The sequence below is a fragment of the Medicago truncatula genome, chromosome 1 (assembly GCF_003473485.1).
Source record: "Medicago truncatula cultivar Jemalong A17 chromosome 1, MtrunA17r5.0-ANR, whole genome shotgun sequence".
Classification (NCBI taxonomy): Eukaryota; Viridiplantae; Streptophyta; class Magnoliopsida; order Fabales; family Fabaceae; genus Medicago; species Medicago truncatula.
In genome coordinates, this window is record NC_053042.1 from 32835981 (window position 1) to 32861289 (window position 25309).

At 33.6% G+C, this 25309-nt stretch overlaps 3 protein-coding genes and 1 pseudogene across 6 annotated transcripts; all 4 read right to left on the minus strand.

The window, feature by feature from the left end:
• Window positions 1–420: 420 nt before the first annotated feature.
• On the minus strand, window positions 421–3096 carry LOC112417496 (glutathione S-transferase L3-like; annotated as a pseudogene).
• A 1877-nt stretch (window positions 3097–4973) lies between these two features.
• Window positions 4974–19952, minus strand: LOC25484065 (glutathione S-transferase L3). 3 transcript variants are annotated; one of them, XR_005643054.1, is made up of 12 exons: window positions 19718–19946; window positions 19550–19624; window positions 19425–19485; window positions 19208–19294; window positions 19024–19122; window positions 18378–18480; window positions 18212–18288; window positions 17959–18066; window positions 17637–17717; window positions 5701–5779; window positions 5345–5425; window positions 4974–5229 (listed from the first exon to the last, which is right to left on the minus strand). XR_005643054.1 is itself a non-coding variant. In XM_039827708.1 (12 exons), exons 1-12 carry the CDS (start codon window positions 19726–19728, stop codon window positions 5218–5220), a joined length of 819 nt encoding a protein of 272 aa, XP_039683642.1. In that variant the 5' UTR covers window positions 19729–19952; the 3' UTR covers window positions 4974–5217. The 3 variants fall into 3 exon arrangements, 2 of the variants coding, with proteins under 2 accessions (XP_039683642.1, XP_013468274.1); XM_039827708.1 differs by having other exon boundaries at window positions 5756–5779; window positions 19718–19952; XM_013612820.3 differs by lacking the exons at window positions 4974–5229; window positions 5345–5425; window positions 5701–5779 and adding an exon at window positions 17249–17524 and having other exon boundaries at window positions 19718–19936.
• LOC25484064 (glutathione S-transferase L3) lies at window positions 10754–12523 on the minus strand (the record flags this gene model as incomplete). The annotated part of the gene is made up of 5 exons (XM_039834115.1): window positions 10754–10872; window positions 11235–11333; window positions 11435–11521; window positions 11988–12048; window positions 12432–12523. Coding segments are annotated over 5 exons (435 nt in total), but the record flags the coding sequence as incomplete, so codon positions are not given.
• A 1995-nt stretch (window positions 19953–21947) lies between the features above and the next one.
• On the minus strand, window positions 21948–24866 carry LOC120576933 (uncharacterized). Of its 2 annotated transcripts, none has more exons than XM_039827711.1 (2): window positions 23989–24866; window positions 21948–22892 (listed from the first exon to the last, which is right to left on the minus strand). In XM_039827711.1, the coding sequence occupies exons 1-2, from the start codon at window positions 24286–24288 to the stop codon at window positions 22773–22775; spliced, it is 420 nt and encodes a 139-aa protein (XP_039683645.1). In that variant the 5' UTR covers window positions 24289–24866; the 3' UTR covers window positions 21948–22772. The 2 variants fall into 2 exon arrangements, with proteins under 2 accessions (XP_039683645.1, XP_039683644.1); XM_039827710.1 differs by lacking the exon at window positions 21948–22892 and adding an exon at window positions 22909–23789 and having other exon boundaries at window positions 23989–24863.
• Between the last annotated feature and the right edge of the window lie 443 nt (window positions 24867–25309).

Here is a 25309-nt window from a genome sequence, read left to right on the forward strand (position 1 = left end):
TCTCTTCGTTCCAAAATAATTGAGTCATTTCACTTTTTAATACGGTATTAATTATTTTTTTTCCTTTATAACTCTAATAAATACTACTTTCATCACTATCAATTCAATATATTCTACTTTAAGATAGTGGAGAATGCACTAATACTTAACAAGAGTACTTAAAATCATTTTTCTCTCTCTCCTTCATTTATACATTTTTCTTAATATGTGTGAAATGAACAGATGACTTAATTAATTTAGGAGGGAGAAGTATGAAATAGTTTGTTGTGTTAGCCCTTTGATTCCAATGAGAAGAGGATGCTTGTATTTTAGCTTTCGATCAAAGATGAATAAACTTGATCAATGATTGTTTGTCCAACCAAAACATAAACTCAGATTCTATGAGACAAATCAACATATTAATAAAATTTTAAGCTCAATCACTTGATTAAAGTATATAAAATAGTCCTCATCTTCTAGGCAGTTATCATATACATATAGTTCAAGGGTAATAACATTTGGTTAGCGATCACAAGCTGGTACATAAACATTATTACAACAACAAACAAACTGGAAAATGGGATATAACTATTACATCAGCACTATAATTTAACACACCAATATTAATTGACCTAAGATGCATCCCAAAATAGTCTTATAGGAAGCTTGCTTCAATTCAACTATCACTGTTGAGGCTGCAAAGTAAAATTGTACAAGTTTCAACCAAGTAGCATAGAGAAAGCTCAGAATCTAACAACAATTCTTCAAAATCAGTAGTGAAAGATCAACTATAATACCTGAAAACGTTTCTTGAAAAGATCGACTATTTCATGAGGATCCACTCTTGTCTGAGTATAAGCATCAATCTTGTTCAACTCCTACAAAAGAAACATTTTCATTCACAAATCAATCTCTTATATGTCTGAACAATGAGTAGTTTTGCTTCTTTTCAATGGAACCATCTGTTATCTGTCATTACTTATAAATTGAAGATTATGTATTACATTGATGATTGATGAATACATATAAATGAAAGCAAAGTAGTACAATTCTCATAAACGAAGTAAGAAATTCTACACAAGTGCTTCTTGTAATGTACCTCAATCCATGTTGCAAGTTTAGGCTTTCCTTCGGTGATGTTGTGCTTGAACACCTCAGCAAGGACAACATCGAATCTTTCAACAAAAGGAATGTAGGCAATATCAACCTGATCAATACACGCATTTACAAATTATATGAAGGGAAAACTTACGTCATTAATATTAATATTATCAGATGCATCATGAAGAACATTATATCAGTCTACCTGAAACAGCAAATTTCAGAGGAAAACGAAAAATTTCCAAGATCATTGATTTGATTTAAACTCACCAAACTGAATTGACCAAGCAAGAATGGCCCATCATCAAATTTTCCAAGAGCATTCTCCAAGAATTCAATAGCAGGACCTGATTCAAAATAACTAATTTTAAGGTCTATTTTATAATTGAAAAAAGGAGATACTCTCCTCCATTTATAAGCATAAACATCATACCGGATTGATGCACGGTATCCTCTTTTAATGAATTGAAAAAGTCTCTGGTGAATGTATCAACATGGGATAGCAACTACTCACCGAGCTCTTTCTTGGCAGGATCCTAGAAAAAATTTACACTAATAGTCAATTTTATTAAAAATAAATAAATTTCAAGCATGAGCTGGGGCACAACATGATGGTGAGGTTAAGGTTTCTAATGTGTTTCTGATTCCACAATGGCATCACAATTCACAATAGACCGTAGTCTCATTAGCCTTAATTGACCTCACAATATCAAGGATCACAATATGACTGTGATTTAAAACTTTGTCCAACATCATTAGTTTATTCTAACTATTAAGGTTATGCTTGGATAAATAGTTCAATCAAACGCTTATAACATAAATGCTTATGTATAAGCAATTTCAGAATAAAAGATAAATAAAGTCAAACTATTTTAATATCAACTATACATTGTTTTCATAAGCTAGCATGAAGAAGTTATGAAAATAAGATGAAAACAACTTATAAACAAGTCATAAGATCTAACAAACAGCAGTCTCACAACTCACAAGTGCTTATATAAGTAGATAAACTCATACAAATCAATCTAAACATAGCCTAAAAAGATAAGAGAGCCATGATGATGGACAAAAAGAGTATGTAATGTGCAAATGTTACTTACATTGGGAAATAAAGGTGTTCCTTCAAAATTAGCATCAACATATTTGATCAAATCAAGACTTTCTCCCAATACCTTTCCATTGTGCTCCAAAGATGGCACCTATTAATATTAATTAATATGAGGAAGGGAAAAATTAGCTCAGTCAATTCAAGTCAACACCATTGCAACCTAGCATCCAATAATAATTAAGTTATAAATTATAATAACAAAATCATAAACCTTATTTTCAGGGTATACTTTTTCCTTATACCAAGCAGGTCTGTTTTGAAGGTCAAAAGGAACCAGTTGGATTTGGTCTTGTAGTCCCTGTAGTTCAATATCAACAAACGGACTTTTTATTTTGATAAATTCAACAGACAGAATTAAAAAATTGTGATAGACAAATCATAAGAAATAGACACTTTATGCAGGACTCAAATATAAAATAACAAAAAATCTGAAATGGAATAGCCTTGGAATTAATATAGTGAAATAAATAAATAAAACAGAAGGAAGTAACAACCTTGTAGTTCCTAGTGATCCATACACGTTGTGCAAAGGGGCAACTATAACTGGTATACAACCTAAAAAATATACATAAAATAAGAACACGGGCATGCAAATTCAATAAGACCAAGGTAGGAGTAGGAGAAGGAACCAACCTAGTGGTTCCATCAAAAAGAGGTGGTTGTTCCGAAGTTGAAGTTAACGTTGGAGGACGAACTTGTTGCATGCCTCTGATTAATCAGTTGCAAATACAGAAGAGTTTTAGAGAAAAAGAAAAATATTCTTCAGTGTTTTAACAAAAAATGTAACAGAAAATGATTAAGTAAATAAAGAGTTTGTCCTTCATACACAGTGGCCATTGATTTGATTGTCTTGTCTAATGGTTAGAAAATAGTACTCCAATATGAATATGAATCCAAATGCAAATCATTCAAACGAATTAGATTTGTATTTATAGATGGATGTCATTGATTAGCACCGTACGTGATGTTGTCAGCGATGACGGTGGTTGTTTTGGGTCAATAAATAATTGTCATGTATGCATGTTAGTCTAGAAATTTTGAAATTAAAGTGTGAACGACATAATTGAAGATAGAACACTTCTATGGTGAAGGAGAAAGAAATTATTGAATAGTATTCATACTTTGAAGAATTTTCAATACAATGAATAATAAAATGTCATACTAACAATCTTATATATACCAACATTCTGTAATGGAAGAATTGACAATATGACTTTTCTGCGGGAAAAGAACTACAGTTTGATTTATGAAGTCATTCATAATGGACTCGAATGGCCTAAGTCGTAGATATCTTGGGGTGCCTATTGGAATCAAAGATTTTAAACACGGTGGATTAGAAAGAAAGAAAAAACTTACATATGGCCATTCCTTTGAAATAATAAACTGACTTAGTCAAAGTAATTATAGTCAAATTGACTTTAACAGACGAAACTGAAAAGTAATCACTTTAATCATACAACAATCAAACTTAACCAACTAGCTTAAAGTGAGGAATGGGGTAGTTCAAGGAGAGTAAAATAGAATAAGGATAAGTTAGCTGGTGCCTTGATGAAACATGATTTAACTTGATTAATCGTGATTCCACCACACGTTCTCTAATGAAATGATAATCAATGTCTATATGTTTTGATATGTCATGAGTAGTTGGGTTAGAGGTTAGGTAGATAGTTGAAATGATGTCACAGAATACCATTGATGGCGATTTGATTTCAAAGTTCTTCAATAGTTGTTTTAGCCATAACAATTCAGAGGTTAAAGAAGCTTGATACATGTACTTTGCTTTTGTTGATGAATGAGCCACTATTGGTTGCTTCATTGACTTTCACAAAATTAAATAGTCTCCCAAAAACACACAATATTTCCCTTAATTCCTTTAATATGAAAACTTTTGTTCATTTTTATCCGCAAAACCTTCAAATTTTATTGTCTAGTTTGTTGCGGCAAATGAGTCATAACCATGGGCCATGGCGCGGTGCCACGAAAAAGGGTGAACACCTTTTTTCTTCTCTGTTTAAGTAGGTGTGCGTCTGCCCTTGTTGTAGTGTAATGCATGGGCAACACATGAAGATCTGAGTAGCTCATCAACAAATTAATTTAATATTTTGTGGACCATTGACCCACATACCAAATATTTGCATTTTCAAGCTGGAATTCTTCCATGATAAAGAAGGAAAACAGAAAGGAAGTTTAGAAATTCAGGTGACTTCTGATAAGAGAGAAGAGGCTCGTTGTTAAGTGCATGGATGAATGTTCTTTCTATATGATGATGAGTAAATCTACTAATAAGAGCTATTATTATTACGAATTGTTAGTTTAGAGTTCTCTCATACATGTCATAAAACTGCCAAGACCAATGAAGAAATCTCTATGAATAGCTGCTGGAGGCAGTACAATACCTGGATATAGGTAGGAATATGAAAAAACTTAACGAGGAAGCATGCAAGATCATGACTAACACATGTTATTTCCACCTTCTATATGGACCAGAGAAGCCTATAGATTATAGTAGTACTCACACATGTTGTGACTTCCAAGTCAATAACATGTAAGTTTTTTAACATGTCCATCTAAAAATATAGGGACGCGCCTATTATATCCCTTGCAGTTGATCTAAAGTTCTACATGATTAATATTTTGGTTAGACTTATGAATGGTTCCTAGTTTGGAGATGTGAACAATATATTATAAATATGGAAGGAATACATATTATTATAGAGTATATTTATTTGGAATTCCCAGCTTTCAACACGACCAACGTATATAATTTTAACACAATAACAAATCATTGATGACACAAGTTTCAAATTTTATTAAATATTATTAACATACTATACAGTTACAAGTAGGATAATACCGTATTTTGATCAGTGATCACAAGCTGGTACAGCAACATTAGCACAACACCAAACAAACAAGAAAGTGAAACATAACAATGACATCAACCTATATATTTGACTGAATACGCATCCTACTAAACCAAACGATGCTTTATAGGAATATCTCAGAGGAAGTCTGCTGCAGTTCAACTTTCACTGTTGAGGCTGCACAATAGAAATGTACAAGTTTCAACCAAGTAGCAAAGAGAAAAATCAGAATCAAATCAGAATTCTTCAAAATCAATAGTGATGAAGAGATTCATAAGAACGAATTTAATACCATATGACGCTCCTTGAATTTATCAACAATTATTTGAGGATCCACTCTTGTCTGTGTATAAGCACCAATCTTGTTCAACTCCTACAAAAAAAACATTTTCATTAACAAAAAATGAATCTCTCTTATGTCTGCAGAGTTAGTAGTTAGTTTAGTTAGTTCTGCTTCTTTTCAAATGCATCATTATCTGCCAATACTTGTTAAGCAAATGGATTAATTTTCTTCTACTTTGGATTAAAGATTATGGTGAATACATACAAATGAAAGCAAACTAATGATGCATCCCTAATAGTCATTTTATAACTTTCCTAGGTTGGATTTGAATCATGCCCCTTGAGGTTACGAAATCAAGCTCTTACCAAGAGCTGACACCTCTTGGACGTAGGGAATTTTACACAATTGATTCTTCTATACCTCAATCCATGTTGCAAGTTTAGGCCTTCCTTCTGTGATGTCATGCTTGAACACCTCGGCAAGAACAATATGAAATCTTTCAACAAATGGAATGTAGGCAATATCCACCTGATCACCACAAGCATTTACAAATTATATCAGATGCATCATGAGAACATTATTGCAATCTCCCTGAAAGGCAGCAAATTTCAAAGAAAATAGAAAAAGTTTCTAAGATTATAGATTTGATTTAAACTCACCAGACTGAATTGACCAAGAAAGAATGGCCCGTCATCAAATTTACCAAGAGCATTCTCCAAGAAATCAGAAGCAGGACCTGATTCAAAATAACCATTTTAAAAATCTATTTTATATTTTTAAAAAAGATAACACACTTTCCTTCATTTATAAACTTAAATAATCTTACCGGTTTGTTTCTGTTAACTATTGTGTTTAGAACTGCTGCCACGTTTGCTGAGTTCATTTTAATTCTGTTTTGAATATTTTAAATATGTTCTCCTAATTTCTAGTTCAGTTTTATTTCCTCCTTGTTTTCAGCAATCAGTTTAATTCTAGTATTCTATCGTGGCCTAACTTATAGGAACATGATATTAGTGGGCAGTTATTTTCTATTCTGTACTTTTCTATTTGTACGTTTGAATTGAATAAGAATTTTACTCTTCTTCCACTTGTTCTAGCAACCACCTTTAATCTTTTCCTCTGCAACTTTACAAAATCATAACAAATTGGTATCTAGAGCTCTCTTCTTGAGGGGCCTGTGAAATGGATGATGAGTCAGGTTTTTCAAAAGTTGCTCCTCCTCTCTTTGATGGGAACAACTATGACATTTGGGCTGTCAAAATGGAGGCTTACCTAGAAGCTTTGGACGTTTGGGAAGCCATAGAAGAGGATTATGAAGTTCCTCCGCTGCCAAATAATCCAACTATGGCTCAGTTGAAGTTTCACAAGGAGAAAAAAACAAAGAAGGCAAAGGCAAAATCATGTCTTTTTGCTGGTGTTTCAGAAACAGTTTTCACTAGAATCATGACCCTCAAAACACCAAAAGCAATCTGGGACTATTTGAAGGAAGAATATGCAGGGGATGAGAGAATTCGAAGCATGCAAGTGCTGAATCTGATGAGAGAATTTGAGTTGCAGAAAATGAAGGAGTCAGAGACAATAAAAGAATACTCTGACAAATTACTTTCTATTGCAAACAAGGTTAGACTACTCGGCACTGGATTTGCTGATTCCAGAATTGTAGAAAAAATCTTGGTTACAGTGCCTGAAAGGTATGAGGCATCTCTAGCCTCTTTGGAGAACACAAAGGATCTTTGTAAGATCACTTTGGCAGAAGTCATTCATGCCCTGCAAGCACAAGAGCAACGAAGGGCCATGAGGCAAGAAGGAGTTGTTGAAGGAGCACTTTCAGTCAAGTATCAAGACAGAGAGAAAATGTGGAAGAAAAAGAACAAGAAGAATTTTAGTGCAAGTGATGATGCTACAACAAGCAACAATAAGAACAAGATCGTAAGTTCAAAGGGTAATTATCCTCCATGCCAACACCGTAACAAAATGGGTCATCCTCCTTTTAGATGTTGGAGGCGACCTAATGCAAAATGCAGCAAGTGTAACCAAATTGGTCATGAAGCTGTAATTTGCAGAACTGAATTTAAGGAGCAAGAAGCAGATGCTCAAGTTGCTGATCAAGAGGAGGATGAGGAGGACCGACTATTTGTTGCTACTTGCTTTTCAGGCAGTGATTCAAGTGACAGTTGGTTAATTGATAGTGGCTGCACTAATCATATGACATTTGACAAAGAAATTTTCAAGGAATTAAGGAGTTCAAAGACCTCAAAAGTCAGAATTGGCAATGGATAAAATATTGCTGTAAAGGGAAAAGGCACCATTGCAATTGTAAGTTGTTTGGGTACAAAACTTATCTCTGATGTTCTCTATGTTCCAGAAATTGACCAAAATTTGTTAAGTGTTGGTCAATTGTTAGAGAAAGGTTTCAAGGTACACTTTGAAGACAAACACTGCCTGATAAAAGATGCTTCTGGCCAAGAGATGTTCAAGGTCAAGATGAGGGGAAAGAGCTTCACACTTAATCCATTAGAGGAGAAGCAATCTGCATTTACTGTCAAAGAAAGTGTCACAGAGATGTGGCACAAGAGGCTTGGTCATTATCACCATCAAGGATTACTACTGCTTCAATCAAAGAAATTAGTGAGGGATTTACCTATGTTAGAAGATACTCTTCCTCACTGCCAAGCATGTCAATATGGAAAGCAACACAGACAATCATTTCCAAAATCAGCTTGGAGAGCAACACAAAAGCTTCAGTTAATTCATACTGATTTATGTGGACCACATAGAACACTGTCTCTCAACAGTAGCCTTTACTATATTGTCTTCATTGATGATTTTACAAGATTTTGCTGGATTTTTTTCTTAAAATTCAAGTCAGAAGTTGCTGGAGTGTTTTTGAAGTTCAAGAAACTGATGGAAAATGAAAGTGGCTGCAACATTCAAGTTCTAAGGTCTGATAATGGAAAAGAATACACATCTGGAGAATTTAATTCATTTTGCGAAGAAGCAGTTATAAAACACCAATTTACCGCTCCCTACACTCCACAGCAAAATGGAGTTAGTGAAAGAAGAAATAGATACATAATGGAGATGACCAGATGCATGTTGCATGAGAAGAACTTACCAAAAAAGTTCTGGGCTGAAGCGGCAAATACATCAGTTTTTCTTCAAAACAGGCTTCCCACAACTGCAGTAAAGAATCAGACACCATTTGAAGCTTGGTATGGATACAAACCTTCTTTAAACTTTCTTAAAGTATTTGGTTGTTTGTGCTTCACCTATGTTCCTCAAGTTAAGCGTGATAAGCTTGACAAGAAGGCAGTACAAGGCATCTTCATCGGTTATAGCACAATATCCAAAGCTTACAAAGTTTTTCAACCAGAAACGGGAAATATTGTCATAAGCAGAGACGTGCACTTTGTGGAAAATGAAGAATGGGTCTGGGATACTTTAAAAGTGTCAAATCAAGCTTCAAATCAGATTAAAAATGTTGAGAGGCAGACTAGTGAAGAAGATTGGAAAAATGAGATGGTGGATGACATTCCAATCAGAGGAACTAGATTACTTTCTGATGTTTATGAAAGATGCAACATTGCTGTTTGTGAGCCTGCTAATTTCAATGAAGCAAAACTTGATTGAAAATGGATGGTTGCAATGAAGGAGGAGCTGCACATGATAGAGAAAAATAATACATGGCAACTTGTTGATAGACCTCAAGACAGAAAAATCATTGGTGTGAAGTGGGTGTTTCGAACCAAGCTAAATGCTGATGGCTCCATCAACAAGCATAAGGCGAGGCTGGTGGTTAAAGGCTATGCTCAGATTTTTGGAGTAGACTACTCAGACACGTTTGCACCAGTTGCCAGGCTAGATACTATCAGGTTATTGCTTGCTGTTGCAATACAAATGGGTTGGAAAGTGTACCAATTAGATGTTAAATCAACATTTCTAAATGGTTTCTTGCAAGAAGAAATCTACGTTGAACAACCCGAAGGCTTCATGAAGAAAGGGGAAGAAGACAAGGTTTATCTCCTCAAGAAAGCTCTCTATGGACTGAAGCAAGCTCCAAGAGCCTGGTACAGCAGAGTAGATAATCATCTGTTGAGTTTAGGCTTTGTTAAAAGTCTATCAGAATCCACTCTTTACATTAAGCAATGTGAGGTTGATATTCTTGTTATATCTCTTTATGTTGATGATCTTTTTGTCACTGGAAATAATGCAACCTTGATTGATGAATTCAAGATGGAAATGACAAAAGTATTTGAGATGACAGATCTTGGGCTGATGACTTTTTTTCTCGGAATGGAGATTAAGCAAAGTCAAGATGAAGTTTTCATTTGTCAAAAGAAATATGCAAGGGAAATTCTGAAAAAATTTCGTATGGAAGATTGCAAGTCAGTAAGCACTCCTATGAATCAAAAGGAGAAGTTGAGTAAAGAAGATGAAACTGAAAAAGTAGACGAGGCCTACTTTAGAAGTCTGATTGGGTGCCTTATGTATCTTACAGCAACAAGACCAGACATCTTGAATGCTGTGAGTATCTTATCTCGGTTCATGCACTGTGCAAGCGAAATTCATTTGAAGGCTGCTAAGAGGGTGGTTAGATACATCAAAGGCACAATCAACTTTGGCATCAAGTTCAGGAAAAGCAAGGAATATAAGCTGTTTGGGTTCTCTGACAGTGACTGGGCAGGATCCATTGATGATATGAAAAGTACCTCGAGGTACTGTTTTAGCTTTGGATCAGGAGTTTTTTCATGGAGTTCAAAAAAACAAGAAACAGTGGCTCAATCAACTGCTGAAGCGGAATTTGTTGCTGCTACTGCTGCTGTAAATCAAGCTCTATGGTTGAGGAAGATATTGAGTGATCTTCATCTTGAGCAGAAAGAAGACACTAAGATCTTTGTTGATAATCAAGCTGCAATAGCTATTTCCCATAATCCGGTTTTTCATGGAAAAACTAAACATTTCAACATCAAGCTGTTTTTTGTGAGGGAGGTACAGAAGGATAATGTTGTAGCACTTGTTTACTGCAAAACTGAAGAGCAGATAGCAGACATTTTTACTAAACCTTTACCAGCTAGCAAGTTTGAAGACCTAAGAACTAAACTTGGTGTCTGCAGTATCTAAAGCAAGGAGGAGTGTTAACTATTGTGTTTAGAACTGCTGCCACGTTTGCTGAGTTCATTTTAATTCTGTTTTGAATATTTTAAATATGTTCTCCTAATTTCTAGTTCAGTTTTATTTCCTCCTTGTTTTCAGCAATCAGTTTAATTCTAGTATTCTATCGTGGCCTAACTTATAGGAACATGATATTAGTGGGCAGTTATTTTCTATTCTGTACTTTTCTATTTGTACGTTTGAATTAATAAGAATTTTACTCTTCTTCCACTTGTTCTAGCAACCACCTTTAATCTTTTCCTCTGCAACTTTACAAAATCATAACAGTTTCACAGTATCCCTTTTACTGACTTGACAGTGTCTTGGGTGAATGTATCAACATGGGATAACAACTGCTCACCGAACTCTTTCTTGGCAGGATGATGCTACAAAAATTTATACTAAAAATCAATTTTATTATATAAAAAAAGTTTTCATTCGTGAGCTGAGGCACACAATAAAGGTTAAGGGTCCATTTACATTTGATGTTTTTTTGTCACAAATAAAAACAAAAATACATAACTAAATGTTATCCAAGCCATGATATACAAAGTAAAAATTGAAAATGTTAAAAAGTAAACCGACAAGATATCTGGTGTTTTAGCAGCCGCAGCATGATCACAATTGATCGTGGTCTCAAAACCTTGGTTAACATCATTAGTTCATTCTAAGTACTAAAAATAGATGACAGGCCATGATGATGGACAAAAAGAGAATTTAATGTGCAATTCTAATTCTAATTACTTACATTGGGAAACAAAGGTGTTCCTTCAAAGTTAGCATCTACATATTTGATCAAATCAAGACTTTCTCCCAATACCTTGCCATTGTGCTTCAAAGATGGAACCTATTAGTATCAGGAAGATAAAGATATTAGCTCAGTCAATTTAAGTCACCACCATTGCAATTTAGTATCCAATTTAATGTCCTCAGTTACAATGTACAAACCTTGCCTTCAGGATATACTTTTTCCTTGTACCAAGCAGGCTTGTTTGAAAGGTCGATAGGTACCAATTCGATCTTGTCTTGCAACCCCTGTAGTTCAATTTCGAAAAATAGAATTAAAAAACAGTATTGACAAAGACTAAATATAATATAATCAAGGCAAAGCTACATTTGTTGTCCCTTAACTTAATTTCAGATAACGATTCCGTCCTATATATTATTTTCAAGTCATTTTCGTTCTTTTGATCAATTTGCATATGAATTTTTAAGATTCAATCAAATCTATGATTTTATTTCGATATGAGTTCTTATTGTTCAAATCTATAGTCCTTCACTCATGTTTTATATGAATTTTAGATTTGATGGTTGAAAATCAAATTTAAACGGACAAAAATCACTTGAAAAAAGATAAAGGACGAAATCGTTATCTGAAATTAAGTTAATGAAATTTTGCCTAAAATCTAAAGAAATAGACATTTTATGCAATCAAATAAGTCAATGAAATGGATTAGCCATGGAATATTTAAATAAATAACACAGGATATGAAGAAAGAACCTTGTAGTTCCTAGTGATCCATACACGTTGAGCATAAGGGCAACTATAACTTGTGTACAACCTAAAAAAATAAATTAATAAATAAAAAATATAAGAAAACATGTACATGCCAAATTCCAAGCAAAAGCATATATAATATAAGAAAACATGTTGAGTATGACTCATATATAGACACAAAAGAGGGGCTAGCACAGCGTTGCAATGTAATGTAATCAGGACCTTAGTATTAGTATATATATAATATAATATATGTCTTGCAACACACTCTATAACTGTAATTCGCTCGAATAATATACAAAACTATAGCTGTTCTATGATCGCAGAGGAACGATAGTGTTCAGTTTCATTGTTTGTGATTTACATTTTCTTTAATCTTAATTTACTAGTTGATGGTCTAACATAAAATAAAATAAGATGAAATCAGGAGTAGGAGAAAAAGCCAACCTGGTGGTTCCATCAAAAAGAGGAGGTTGTTCTGAAGTTGAATTTAGCGGGGGTTGCACGCCGCTGCTAATTACAAAGAGAGAAGAAGAGTGTTAGTTAGATAGAGATAAAGTTGAAACAAAATGGTACAAAAGAGAATTGAGAGAATGAAAGAGTTTTTGATTCATACATAGAGGCCATTTTGATTTGATAATTTTGTCTGATGGTTAGAAGCTAAGGAGTAATATGAATCAGAATGTAGTCTAGGTTCAAACCAAATATTTATAGATGTCGTTGTTTTGGAAAATAGTCAGAAACTTTGAAACTAAAGTACTCCCTCCGCCCTAATTTATAAGAAAAAACACTAATTCACACTTATTAAGAAAACTAACACTTAGTGATTTGAGGTATAATTTTTTGTGTTCTTCTTGGAATAAGTTTCATGGAAAGATGTAAAAATAATTTTCATTGGTTAAAAATTATGGAGAAAATAAAAAGAAGAACAAATTGAATGCAATTTGCATTTAATTTTATATTGGAAAAGATGATTTGTTTGAAAAAACATAATAATAGCATAAAAGTTTGTCTTTTTTACTTATATTTTGAGACAAAAAATATGAGATTTTTTTGCTTGTATTTTGGGACGGAGGGAGTATTATCTGCACATGCCACTTGTGGAAAAAGATGAGGATTGGAGACTGTCGGGAGTTAGCTGGCCCACATTATCAAGATACAAATAGTGACATTGTTTTTTTCGTGGTAGCCTACTTGCTAGAATTTACCTCGTAAGGTGAATAAGTGGGGTGTTTGGGGTTCGAACTTCAGCCCCTACATATAATAATGCATCCTCCTACCAACTTAGCTATGTTCACGAGACTTTTTTTATTCTTCTTTTAAACAACTCTAAAAGGTTTTAAATTTAATTTGTAATCGTTTTTTTTTTCTTCAAAAATCGGAGTAAAATTTTCCCTTTTAAGAATCTTTTCCAAAACAAGATCAAAGACGCACTACATTAGTACATTTTATATAATAAAATGACTTTGCCACGGTTTGCATACTCGACATTAACACCAAAACAAGTACAACCATTTTGATCAAATTATGTTCTCAACAAAACTGTAATGAGATCTAATACACAATGACTTATTTCGGTCTTTTGAATGATGAGATGATACAGATTTCTTTCTATCCGCATTCAATTTCAATCTGGATAAATCATGTCTAATTTTTTCGATTAAGGTGATGTCAAGCTAAGTTTTTAGGCAAGCCAGTGACTTTTCACTCAAGAAATAACAGTTGTGAGTTGAGCCAAATAGTCTCAGCAAGCATGAATTCTGCAATATCATTTTACAGCTGTATGCCTGATGACTGTGCATCAACACTAGTTTTTAGCTATGTTTATGTCGTTTTTATGGCATTAAGAGAGACAACTGCTTGTAAATAATAGTGAAATCAGGCCAAAACAGGAATAGGAGCTCAAAGAGAAGAAGTTGAGAAAAAGATGAAAAATTCCTAAGAGTCAAGAATCGTGCCACGTTGAGGATATTTCGTGGCACGATATGAAGAACGTGGGACAAGGTTTCACCGCTGAAAATTTTGTGGCACGAAGCGATATGCAACGTGCCACGATGAGGGATTTTGTCTGCTGCCACGTAGGATTAATGAAGTCATCGTGCCACGATTGGATCGTAACGTGGCACGATGGTGGGCTTCTGAAACCCTAAAATTCTTTCTATTTAAAGCCAGCTGCGGCCAAGGATTAGGGTACTGATTGTGATTGCGATTTTGAGCATAGAAGACACCAGGAGACCGAAGAACTAGCCCTGAATCTCATACCAACTCATAGTTGGTCCGGATTTATGTATGTTCACTCTTATTTATGCTTATAATTGTTAAGCCATGAGTAGCTAAACTCTTAATTTAATTGAGCCATGATGAACCTTTTGTAATATATGAATCAGTAGTTGATACTCTCTTTATTATTAATGTTATTCAGTCTTTATTCAGAATTACTTGTGTTCATTGCTTTTCATATAATTGTGTTGTATGACTATTAACCCTAGCGTCTTGGAATTATATTTATTGATATTAGGAATTGAATGACTATTAACCCTAGCTTTTAATCCTGAAATAGTAATTCTGTTTGATTCAACATAGGAACCTAGAGATAGGAAATTGAGGATCATGACTCATGAATTAACGTTCTTGTATCGTTTCCGCGGTTATTCAATCGGTTTAAGAGATTAAAAGATTATAACTTAGGAAAGGGTTTTGAGTCAAGAGATTGATCAAAACTACTTAGTTAATTTGTCATAAAGATTGAATAGTAATTAGAAATAAAGGGAGGTAAACTACTCATATAAAACAATAGGGGATTCATCGGCTTGATCATCCATTTCCAATCATCTTTCAAACAACTTTTACTTTCTTTTGTTACACTCAAATCATCTGCCTAGGGCAACCAAAATAACTTTTACATATCCTAAACTAAGTAATGTATTTGCTATAATTGGAATTAATACAGTCCTTGTGGAACAATATTTATTACTACTTCGATAGTTATTGGTACACTTGCTAATTATCTATCAATGTCAAGGCATGTTCTTCCATCATTTTGATCAAAAGAGGCACCACCATTGCACTCAAAATCCATCAGGAGGCTCAGTCCATTCAATTTGTCAGTCTAGAACAGGTTTAGCTGAATTCGAACTGATCAAACAATTTTCCTTTTTCCAGTCATACAAACAAGACTTTGCTTTGCTTAAAAATGTAATTAGGTTAGTTAATCAATATTGGTTAATTAAAATGTTTTGCTTTACACGGTCCATATTTGGACCAGTGGGGTAGAAAAAGTTAAATGTGTATAATTTTAAGGCTAAACTGTACTTTTTGCCCTCTATGTTTCAAAATGTTGTAATTTTGGCCCTCTATTAAAAAAAAAGGCTTAAATATATAAATTGTCCCTGTAATTTGGCGTGTTTTTGATTTTCATCCCTGTATCTTTTTTTGTTCTAAAACAACCCCTATAAGTTAATAACTTTTTGATTTTCGTCCCTTCCGTCAACTTCCGTTACAAAAACGCACATGTGGCAAACGGAGGATGACGTGGCAGACGATGCTGACGTGACAAACTTATTGATGAGTCACACAGTGAGAGGGATCAAAATCAAAAAACGAAATTTGTAGAAGGACCAAAGCCAAAAAAACAAAATTCTTAAAGGGACCAAAACCAAAACCAAAAAACGAAATTTGTAGATGGACTTGACTATTTCCAAGACCAAAACCAAAAAACAAAATTTGTAGAGGGACCAAAACCAAAAAACGAGAAGATGAAAAATTTAAATTTAATTACATTTCTTCATCTTCTTCCGACATCTTCTTCTTCATTACTATCATTGTCTTCATAAACTTCATCATCATCAAACAAACACAGAAATTCATCACTTCAAAATCTAAAAATCCATCAACTCAAAACAACAACAAACTCAATTCAACACCTTCAGTTATACCTTCATGTGATAATTTCTCTTTTATTTCTTCTCACAAACAACAAAATCAAATTAAACCAATATACCCACTGTTCAACGTGCAATCCAATTTCACACACTTTAAAATCGTTTAAAATAAAACTTATCTCAATTCAACATTCCAACATATTTTTCAATTCTATTTATTATCCCTTTAGATCTTCAAATGAAAAGAATATTCATATCAAACTTGAACCTTTCTCTTATAATCCAATTTCACACAACAATCTTCCAAATCAACCGAAAAAAAAGAACACAACCCAAATGTTCGAAACAAAAATGATGAGATTAGAGTTCAAAGAATTGACGAAGAAAGTATTTGGAGTGACCAAGAAACAGCAGAGATGCGAGATCAATGATGAGACGAGAGTTGGTAATGAAAAAAAACATCATTCTTTAGGTTTTTCAATTTGAGAATTTTGTGAATTTTTTCAATATTGGAAATTCGAGCATTCACAATGAGGATTTTGTTGTTATAATTTGATTTTGATATTATCAATAAAAGTTTAGTGGGACTATGAACATTGTGGATTTTAGTGTTGAGATTTCAATCTGATCATTGTCAATGGGGGTTTTGTTTGGGTTTGTGAGAAGTTGTCTATTGAGAGTGATATGATGATTTTGAGTTTTTTTTTTTTTTTATCTCTTTTCTGAGTATTTTTTCTTGGGTTTTTTGATGATTTATGAAGACAATGATGAAGATGTAAAAGAGGTGAAAGGAAGAAGATGAAGAAAGCTATTTTTTTCTCGCTTTTTGGTATTGGTCCCTTTACGAATTTTGTTTTTTTGGCTTTGGTCCCTCTACAAATTTCATTTTTTGGTTTTGGTCCTTCCCATTGTGTGACTCATCAATAAGTTTGCCATGCCAGCATCGTCTGCCACATCATCCTCCGTTTGCCACATGTGCGTTTTTGTAACGGAAGTTGACGGGAGGGACGAAAATCAAAAGGTTATTAACTTACAGGGGTTGTTTTAGAACAAAAAAAGATACAGGGACAAAAACAAAAAACACGCCAAATTACAGGGACGACTTACATATTTAAGCCTAAAAAAATAGTAATTTTGACCCCTTTCATCCAAAAATTGCTGAGAAGACGCCACATGTCCCAAAAAAGGGGGCCATAATCGCCACTTTTTGTAAAGATAAGGGGTCAAAAAGCATATTATGTTAGGAGGTCAAAAGAGCATATTTCCCTAAACATAGGGGGTCACTTTTGCCATTTTTTTTAATAGGGGGCCAAAATCGCAACATTTTGAAACTTAGGGGGCGAAAAGTGAAGTTTAGCCTAATTTTAACACAAGAATAAATCATTGCAGACAAGTATCAAAGTTTATTAAGTATTATTATCAACATATGTAGTTCAAGTAGGATAATACCATCTGATCAGTGATCACAAGGTACTACATAAACATTATTACAGCACCAAACAAACAAACAAGAAAATGGAACAACATAACTATGACATCAATCTATATATAACACATCAATATTTGACTGACGATGCATCCTGATCCTACTAATACAAACGACGCTTTATTGGAATATCTCAGAGGAAGACTGCTGCAATCCAACTTTCACTGTTTAGGCTGCATAATAGAAATGCACAGGTTTCAACTAAGTAGCAAAGAAAAATTCTAAATCCAATCACAGTTCTTCAAAATCAATACTGAGAGAATTGTAACAGCAAATATATAGTACCAGAAAACGATTCTTGAAAAGATCAACTATTTCTTGAGGATCCACTCTTGTCTGTGTATAAGCATCAATTTTGTTCAGCTCCTACAAAAATGACATGTTCATTCACAGATGAATCTCTCTTATGACCGAAAAGTTTGTAGTTCTGCTTCTTTCTTCAAATGCATTATTATCTTATCTGTTAAGAGTTGCTAAGCTAATGGAGATATTTTCTTCTAGTTTAGATTGAAGATTATGGTAAATGCATACAGACGAAAACAAACTAGTACAATCCTCATAATCAAGGTAAGAAATTCTACACAAGTAGTTCTTCTAAAGAGTGTACCTCAATCCATGTTGCAAGTTTAGGCCTTCCTTCTGTAATGTCATGTTTGAAAACCTCAGCAAGAACAATATGGAATCTTTCAACAAAGGGAATATAAGCAATATCAACCTGATCAGCACGAGGATTTACAGATTATATGAAGGGAAAGATAAAGCTGCATCATGAAAAACGATGTAGCAATCTACCATAAAGGCATACTAAATTTAAAAGGAAAATGAAAATTTCCAAGACAATTCATTTGATTCAAACTCACCAAGCTGAGTTGACCAAGCAAGAATGGCCCATCATCAAATTTACCAAGAGCATTCTCCAAGAATTCAAAAGTAGGACCTGATTCAGAATAACCAATTTAAAGGTCTATTTTACATTTGAAAGAAGAAAATAAATCTTTCATCCACTTATAGACTTAATCATCTTACTGGATTGTTGCACAGTATCCCCTTTTAGTGAAACAAACAGTTCCTTGGTGAAGGTATCAACATGTGATAACAACTGCTCAGCAAACTCTTTCTTGGCAGGATCCTACAAAAAAATTATACTAAAAATCAGTTTTCTTAATAAAAAAGGTTTCAAATTTCAAACATGAGCTAGGGCACCACATAAAGGTTTAGGTTTCAGTAGTTGCAATTGCAACGTAATCACAATTGACCATGGTCTCATCAACCTTAATTGACCTCACAGTATCAATGATCACAATTCGACTGTGATTTAAAACCTTGCTTAACATCAATAGTCCATTGCCTGTAAGGTGGGAACTGCCCCCCTCTTATAAACTCATTTTCAGGGTTTAACCCATGCAATGCAAGACTCGTAACACACGCTCTCACTAGTTGATGGCCCAATAGACTCATCTTAACAAACGTCTAGAGCATGACCCAATAACAGAAGACCCAATACTTGAAGGCTAAATAACAGAATACCATCTTAACAGTTTGTAAAGTAAGGATTTTCCCATGTTATAAACTCATTTAATCCGACCCATCGAACGTGGGATTCCTAACACTACTAAAAGAGATTAGAGGGTATGATGGCAAAAAAGAGAATTAATGTGCAATTGTTACTTACATTGGGAAAGAGAGGTGGTCCATCAAAGTTAGCATCAATATATTTGATCAAATCAAGACTTTCTCCCAACACCTTTCCATTGTGCTCCAAAGATGGCACCTATTAGCATCAGAAAGATAAAGATTAGCTCAGTCAATTCAAGTCAGCACAATTGCAACATAGCATCCAATTACAATTTACAAACCTTATTTTCAGGATATACTTTTTCCTTGTACCAAGCAGGCCTATTTTGAAGGTCAATAGGAACCAAATGGATATTGTTTTGTAGCCCCTGTAGTTCAGTTTCAACAATTCACAATTAATAATAATACCAGTACTTAAAATAAATAATGAAAAAGTAATTCTACGAAAATCTGAATTGTATCTTAATAGCATGGACTAGTCAGAGGAACGGTAAGAACCTTGTAGTTTCTAGTGATCCACGTACGTTGTGCAAAAGGGCAGCTATAACTTACGTACAACCTACAAAAAAGAAAAGAAGATGAGCATGTGAAATTGGAAGCAAAGAAGGAGAAAGAAAAAAAACCTGGTGGTTCCATCAAAAAGAGGTGGTGGTTGTGAAGTTGAAGTTAACGGAGGAGGGAGAACTGGTTTGACACCACTGGTAATTAGAAAGAGAGAAGAAGAGTGTTAGTTATTAGAAACAAAAATGGTAGAAAAGTGAATTGTAAAAACAGAGAGTTTTATTTCATACATAGTGGCCATTGATTTGATTTGATGTTGTTCCTTTACAGAGTCTGAGTCTGATCTAATCTAATGTAAATAATATGATTCGAGTGAATTATCTAGCCTTTTCTTTTTATAGACGTGGTTGGTGAGTGATCAGCTTCACCACCGCATGTCAGCGATGACGCTTGTTTTACTTTGAAATTAAAGTGGGAACTGTTTATGTTAGTAATCAACAATTTTCACACCGTGTAGCCATTGATTATTATGTTCCTGGACTCAAATGTGTCTACGTTCAAGTCATCGAACATTTAATAACCAATACCAATTCATCTAATTTAAACTTGGAAAATTATATCCAATCTTTACCATACCATAAGAGAGATAAAACAAAAAGTGTCAAGTGATGTATAGGATGACAAAATAAAAGGAAAATTAGATGTGGAATGAATGTTTAACAATTATAGGTGTAGAAATATAAAGGGTTGTTTAAAGTTTGGAAAATTTTGTCCCCACGAACTTAGTTCGACTCATAAAGACACAATGTTTAATATATGCAAAGTTCGGAAGTTCGAATTCCGGACATAAAAAAAAAAATTGAAAAATGTTAACTTGTGTCTAAGGACACAAGATAAGAATCTAAAAATAGAATTAAAAATTAAACATTGTATTAAAAAGATAAGTTTTTTTTTAATTTTAAAATTATGAATGCACAATTTTCAAAATTAAATTTTTACATTTAGTTACCTATTTGATAGCAAAATCTAAAATTTTAGCATACATTACAATCAATATATTTAAAAATGTATCATATTAACTTGTACCCTATAAATTCCTATAAAAAAAAAAATTATGAAATGCGGTCAATAGTACACATGATACTTAGTAGTTTTTTTAATATTGTTTGTTAGGCAATACGTATCTGGAACTTTGCATATGTGTGTCATGCAATTTTAGAAATTTCTATAATATTTTCTAGGCTTAAATATATATATCAAAAAATATATATTTGTTTTCAAAATATATTGTTTATAGTATTTTTTGCTTGGAATAGTTCTTTATAGTATTCGACTATTCATTTCTTACAAAAATTATGTAAAATAATAATCACGACCATTGTTTAGAAAAATATTAATAGTTTAGATTTTAATCTTACACAAAAAAGTCAAAACTTAGGGTGAGGCTTCAACAATTCTTTCACTAAGAAAGCAACAAGAAGAACGATTAAGAGTCATTAGATTAATCAAACTCACATATCTTATTATAAATCACATACACTAGATCACATCTCTCTTGAACCCTTCCGTCGTACTCGTCTCACCATCTCCGACTCACCTTCAATGTGATATTAGATCCTCCTCCCCAAGCCTCGCAAGTTACTTCCCCTCCCCTATATTATTACATTCACTAGATATGCATCCCAACGTCCTCCTTCAATGTGCATGCACCCTACTAGGGGTGGGCAAAAAAACTAAACTGAACTGTTGAACTGAACCAAAAAAAAAAACTGAACTATTACTAACAGTTCAGTTCGGTTCAAAACAGTTCAGTCCCATTCGAAATAGTTCGGTTCAGTTCGAAACAGTTCAATTCAGTAATTAAAATTCGATTTTGTTTTTTTTTTTTATTATTTTCAACTATACCAATAATAACAGTTCGAAACAGTTTAGTTCGGTTTGAAATAATTCAATTCAGTTTGAAAATGCAAACAGTTCGGTTATATTAAACTTAACAAACAATTCATTTTTCATCCCAAATTTAACCATGTCCACTCCTACCTACTACCAATGTCACGCGCTGCACACACGACTAACACAAGTGGCCGCATTAAAGCTCCATCCATGACTTGCCCAAAGATTTTTCTTTGCCTTCAATTGGTCCATCTAAATATCTTGTTCATTCTTGTTGAAATTGTGAAGATAAAAGTACATATTGATTTTAATATGAAACGAAGGGGACATGATGCTATGATTACTACTCCTGTTTTGATTATAAGAGAAAATTTAGTTATTAGATTCATTCATTAAATAAATAATGAATCTGATTTATATTATAAACAATTAATACTTATTGAATGAACCTAAAATGTAAACTTTATCTTACTATGAATGCTTCATCACACAACCAGTAATGGACACAAAATTACCAATTTAAATTTTTCTAAGAAAAAAGTGATCAATTATGTTCTTGCGAATGATATTTTGTTCGAGATTGTTAGCAAAATAAAGGAATAAATATTATGTTCTTGCGAATAAGTATTTCTTACCAAGTATACAGGATGATAAAGGAATAATAAATAGATTTTTCTTTTTTCTTATTTGAGGCGTAAAATTGGATTGCTTGGTAAAATAGAAGCAATCATAAAGAGCTCAACTCATTCTGAGTTGGTCTATAAGCTAATCAGATTTGTTAGCCAGACTTAACATCACTCCAATGGAAAGATTAGAGGCTACAAAAACAAGAGAAGCTTCCGTTGAGACAAGGAATCCTGTACAAATTATGCTTTCTCTCCAGAGTGAAGTCGCAAATTTTGGATGAAGTCGCAAATTTCTATATTAGCAAAAAGCCAAAGGAAAACAGGAATTATGAAGTGATAAAAGAAACATAGTTCAAGACTTCAAGTCCTAAATGTAATACTCATGTATAAACAGCAGAAAGTCACCAATCATGGTATATCCACGGTCAACGGACCAAGTCAACAGTTACCTGTAAGTACTTCAATTCTGAGACACCCTCCAAAATTATCAAGTAAAATGACTTCAAAATGTACCTGTGCTATGTAATGTACATAAATATTAGTAAATGTTGTACAGAACAATTTTTTTCTCTCACTCCATTAACAGCAATCTAAAGAAACACGAGAGTAAAGACAACTAACAAACAGATAGTTGGATATAAGAGACTCTGATACAAATCACACCAGCTTTCCCAATTAAATAAAAATTAAATAAAGAAGGATCAAACACATGACTCAAAAATATTCAAATATATAAATCCCCTTGAAAGACAAAATAGAAACAATAATGTAGTTAACTGCAGAAAAAATAATCTTAAACATGCAATCTAACTAATAGAAAGATTTCTTATGGAAAAAGTGTTGGTTTATGGAATCTATGTTTCGAGGACTCTCTTGATTCCAATCTCTTAGCAATGCTTCTGCATCTCAGATTCCTCTTGCTTTTGTATCTCCCACCTTGCTTTTTCTGTAAAACCCAACATCTATAACAAGAGTATGAACTTGGTTTTTGTTTCAACTGAAAAAGGTACACCATTAAGAGTATGAACTTGGATTAACTTCCCCACAAATTCAGTTTACAAGCATTAGATGAACTGAAACAAGCAAGTCATTTTCATTTTATCAGACAAGTACAACATCAAGAAAGGAATCCAATCCTTAAGTAAGCATCTTTAAAATTTTAGAGGGAATATGCTGCACATCAAAACAGATACCCAATAAAAAGAAAACCGAAAGCAAGAAATGAACGAAAGACTATTCCAGAACTCATCAACTTAACGTTTTATTCAACAACAGGTGTAAGGGAAAAAATGCAAATGAGTTCGATATAGAATCAACCTCCAATCAAACCAATAAGGGATACATGGGAATGAAATCAAATAAAACAATACTTACAATTGTGTCACAGACCAGATCGCAAGCATTGAAATAAACAACCAGAAATTTCCAGGGAACATTGTATGAGTATTTATCATAACACATTCTATAGAGCATCCATTTAAAATGAGAGAGCAAAGGAAACAAAAATAGAGGAGGCAAAAACCAAACCAAAAAATCGCTATTGAAAAAGTCGAATGCACATTTTACCTTAATCTAAGATGTTAACCTCTGTTGATGGTGAATTTTGAAACAAAAAGTCAATTGGTCCATCAGTTAGATGTGAAGATGGTTTCAATGCTGCATTAAATGCTTCTCAAAACTTTGCATCTTCTTTCCATGACTTGGTAGTTGCTTGCTCTAACTTGGCATCTCTCAGTATCTCGGATTTTGAAATGAAAGATGAATTAATTTTTACATCTAGTGACTTCAATTTACACAAGGAATGGAACTCAACCTTGAATAAATCAGGAATTAAGGTGAGAACCTAATCAATGAAGGGTGAGAGGATCAGTTTAATGCACACCATATACCTTTGACAAAATTTCGGGAAACAAAAAGGAAAAAGATCTTTCATCATTTCAGCAACAAATAGTAGAGAAGTGAAACTAAAATAAGAAATTAAATGCGAAAACACAAAATGAAATGTAAAAAGGAAAACTCAAACATAGCAGGCTCTAAGGTACCTCAAGAGTTCTTGAAGTGATTGTCAACCATTTGATATTAGCAAGTTCTAGCAGCCAGCTTGGTAGAATCAAAGGAGTATCCGCATCATTGACCAGCATTGAAACATCAATATATGCATGCTTGATAGAAGAGAGATTGCTCTTACTCCCACAGAGTTTCGGAAGAGGTGTAACTCCAAATTCAAAGGTACAAAGATTTGGTGTGGATAGCTCCATTTCGAAACACTCCCCAAGATAACTACTACGCATATTTAAATTGACAAGCATGAAATTTGATATGCAAAGCGTTTTTGCATCCATGATTCTATAATAATCAAGGGTCAAACTATTCAACCTGTGACATGCCAAAAAGGGCTCAACGCGACCATTGAAAGACAACAAACCCTAAATACAAGGTGGTTAATGCTGGCAAATTGAGAGAATTTGGGAATGGTTTTGTACTATAATATTAGCCCCAACTGTAAGGTGAAGAGATGTTAAAGTTTGACATGAAAAGATGCGAGATGGAATGTGTTCAATATCACAAAACAACGAGATGTGTAACCGCTGTACATTATGTGAAACAGCGTATTTTACAAATCTTCTGAGTAGGCGACGCTCTATGTTAGCTTCGTGATGAATATCAAGAGCGTGCAATGTGGTTGAGGCATCACGTAGAAACAAAATATGAGACACGAATGTGGTGAAACAGTTGAAAGACGTAAAATGTGAGGGACTTAATGTAAGGGTGGGAAGACGCTTCCAGAGATTCTTCCATCGAGTGGAGAGTATGCAAGTTTGAACAGCTTCTTTGGCTTTTAAAAAAGATAATATGTGAAGTAGAACACAGTCCGGGAAATCACTGAACATGTCTTCATTCTTATCTTCGTTTTTGCTTTGGTTATGTTTATGCATTGCTCTGTTCATAAGAAGCAAAACTGAAACAGAGGGGTGTAATATGAGAAATTCGAAAATGTGGTAGGTAAGATGATGATTTATGGCGGAAAATGAAAATATTTGAGTAAAGTAGAACAATACCTTTCTTAATTCTTATTCGCTATTGAGCTGTGACTTGTACCTGGTAGCACTTGGGTGACATAGAGTTTGGTGACATTGGCCAATCACAATGTCACAGTGCTTGTGAAAGAGAGAGAAACACAAACACTGTGATTGGCCAATGTCACCAAACTCTATATCACTCAAGTGCTATCCGTATTACAATAAGATGAGGTTTGACTCGGTATTTCCCATTTATTCAACCTTATGGCTGAAATTTTGACACTAAATTGTTACTTGACAAAAAAAAATTAGATGGTAAAAAAAATCTAAATTATAGATCTAA

Coding starts and splice junctions, on each gene's coding strand:
- LOC25484065 (XM_039827708.1), bottom strand. Junction 19,295..19,424: donor GGATCACTAGAAACTACAAG/GTTCTTACCGTT, acceptor ACTGAACTACAG/GGGCTACAAAACAATATCCA. Junction 18,481..19,023: donor GACCACCTCTCTTTCCCAAT/GTAAGTAACAAT, acceptor ATTTTTTTGTAG/GATCCTGCCAAGAAAGAGTT.
- LOC120576933 (XM_039827710.1), bottom strand. CDS start 24,288: ATGGATGCAAAAACGCTTTGCATATCAAATTTCATGCTTGTCAATTTA. Junction 23,790..23,988: donor TCACTTCAAGAACTCTTGAG/GTACCTTAGAGC, acceptor TTCATTGATTAG/GTTCTCACCTTAATTCCTGA.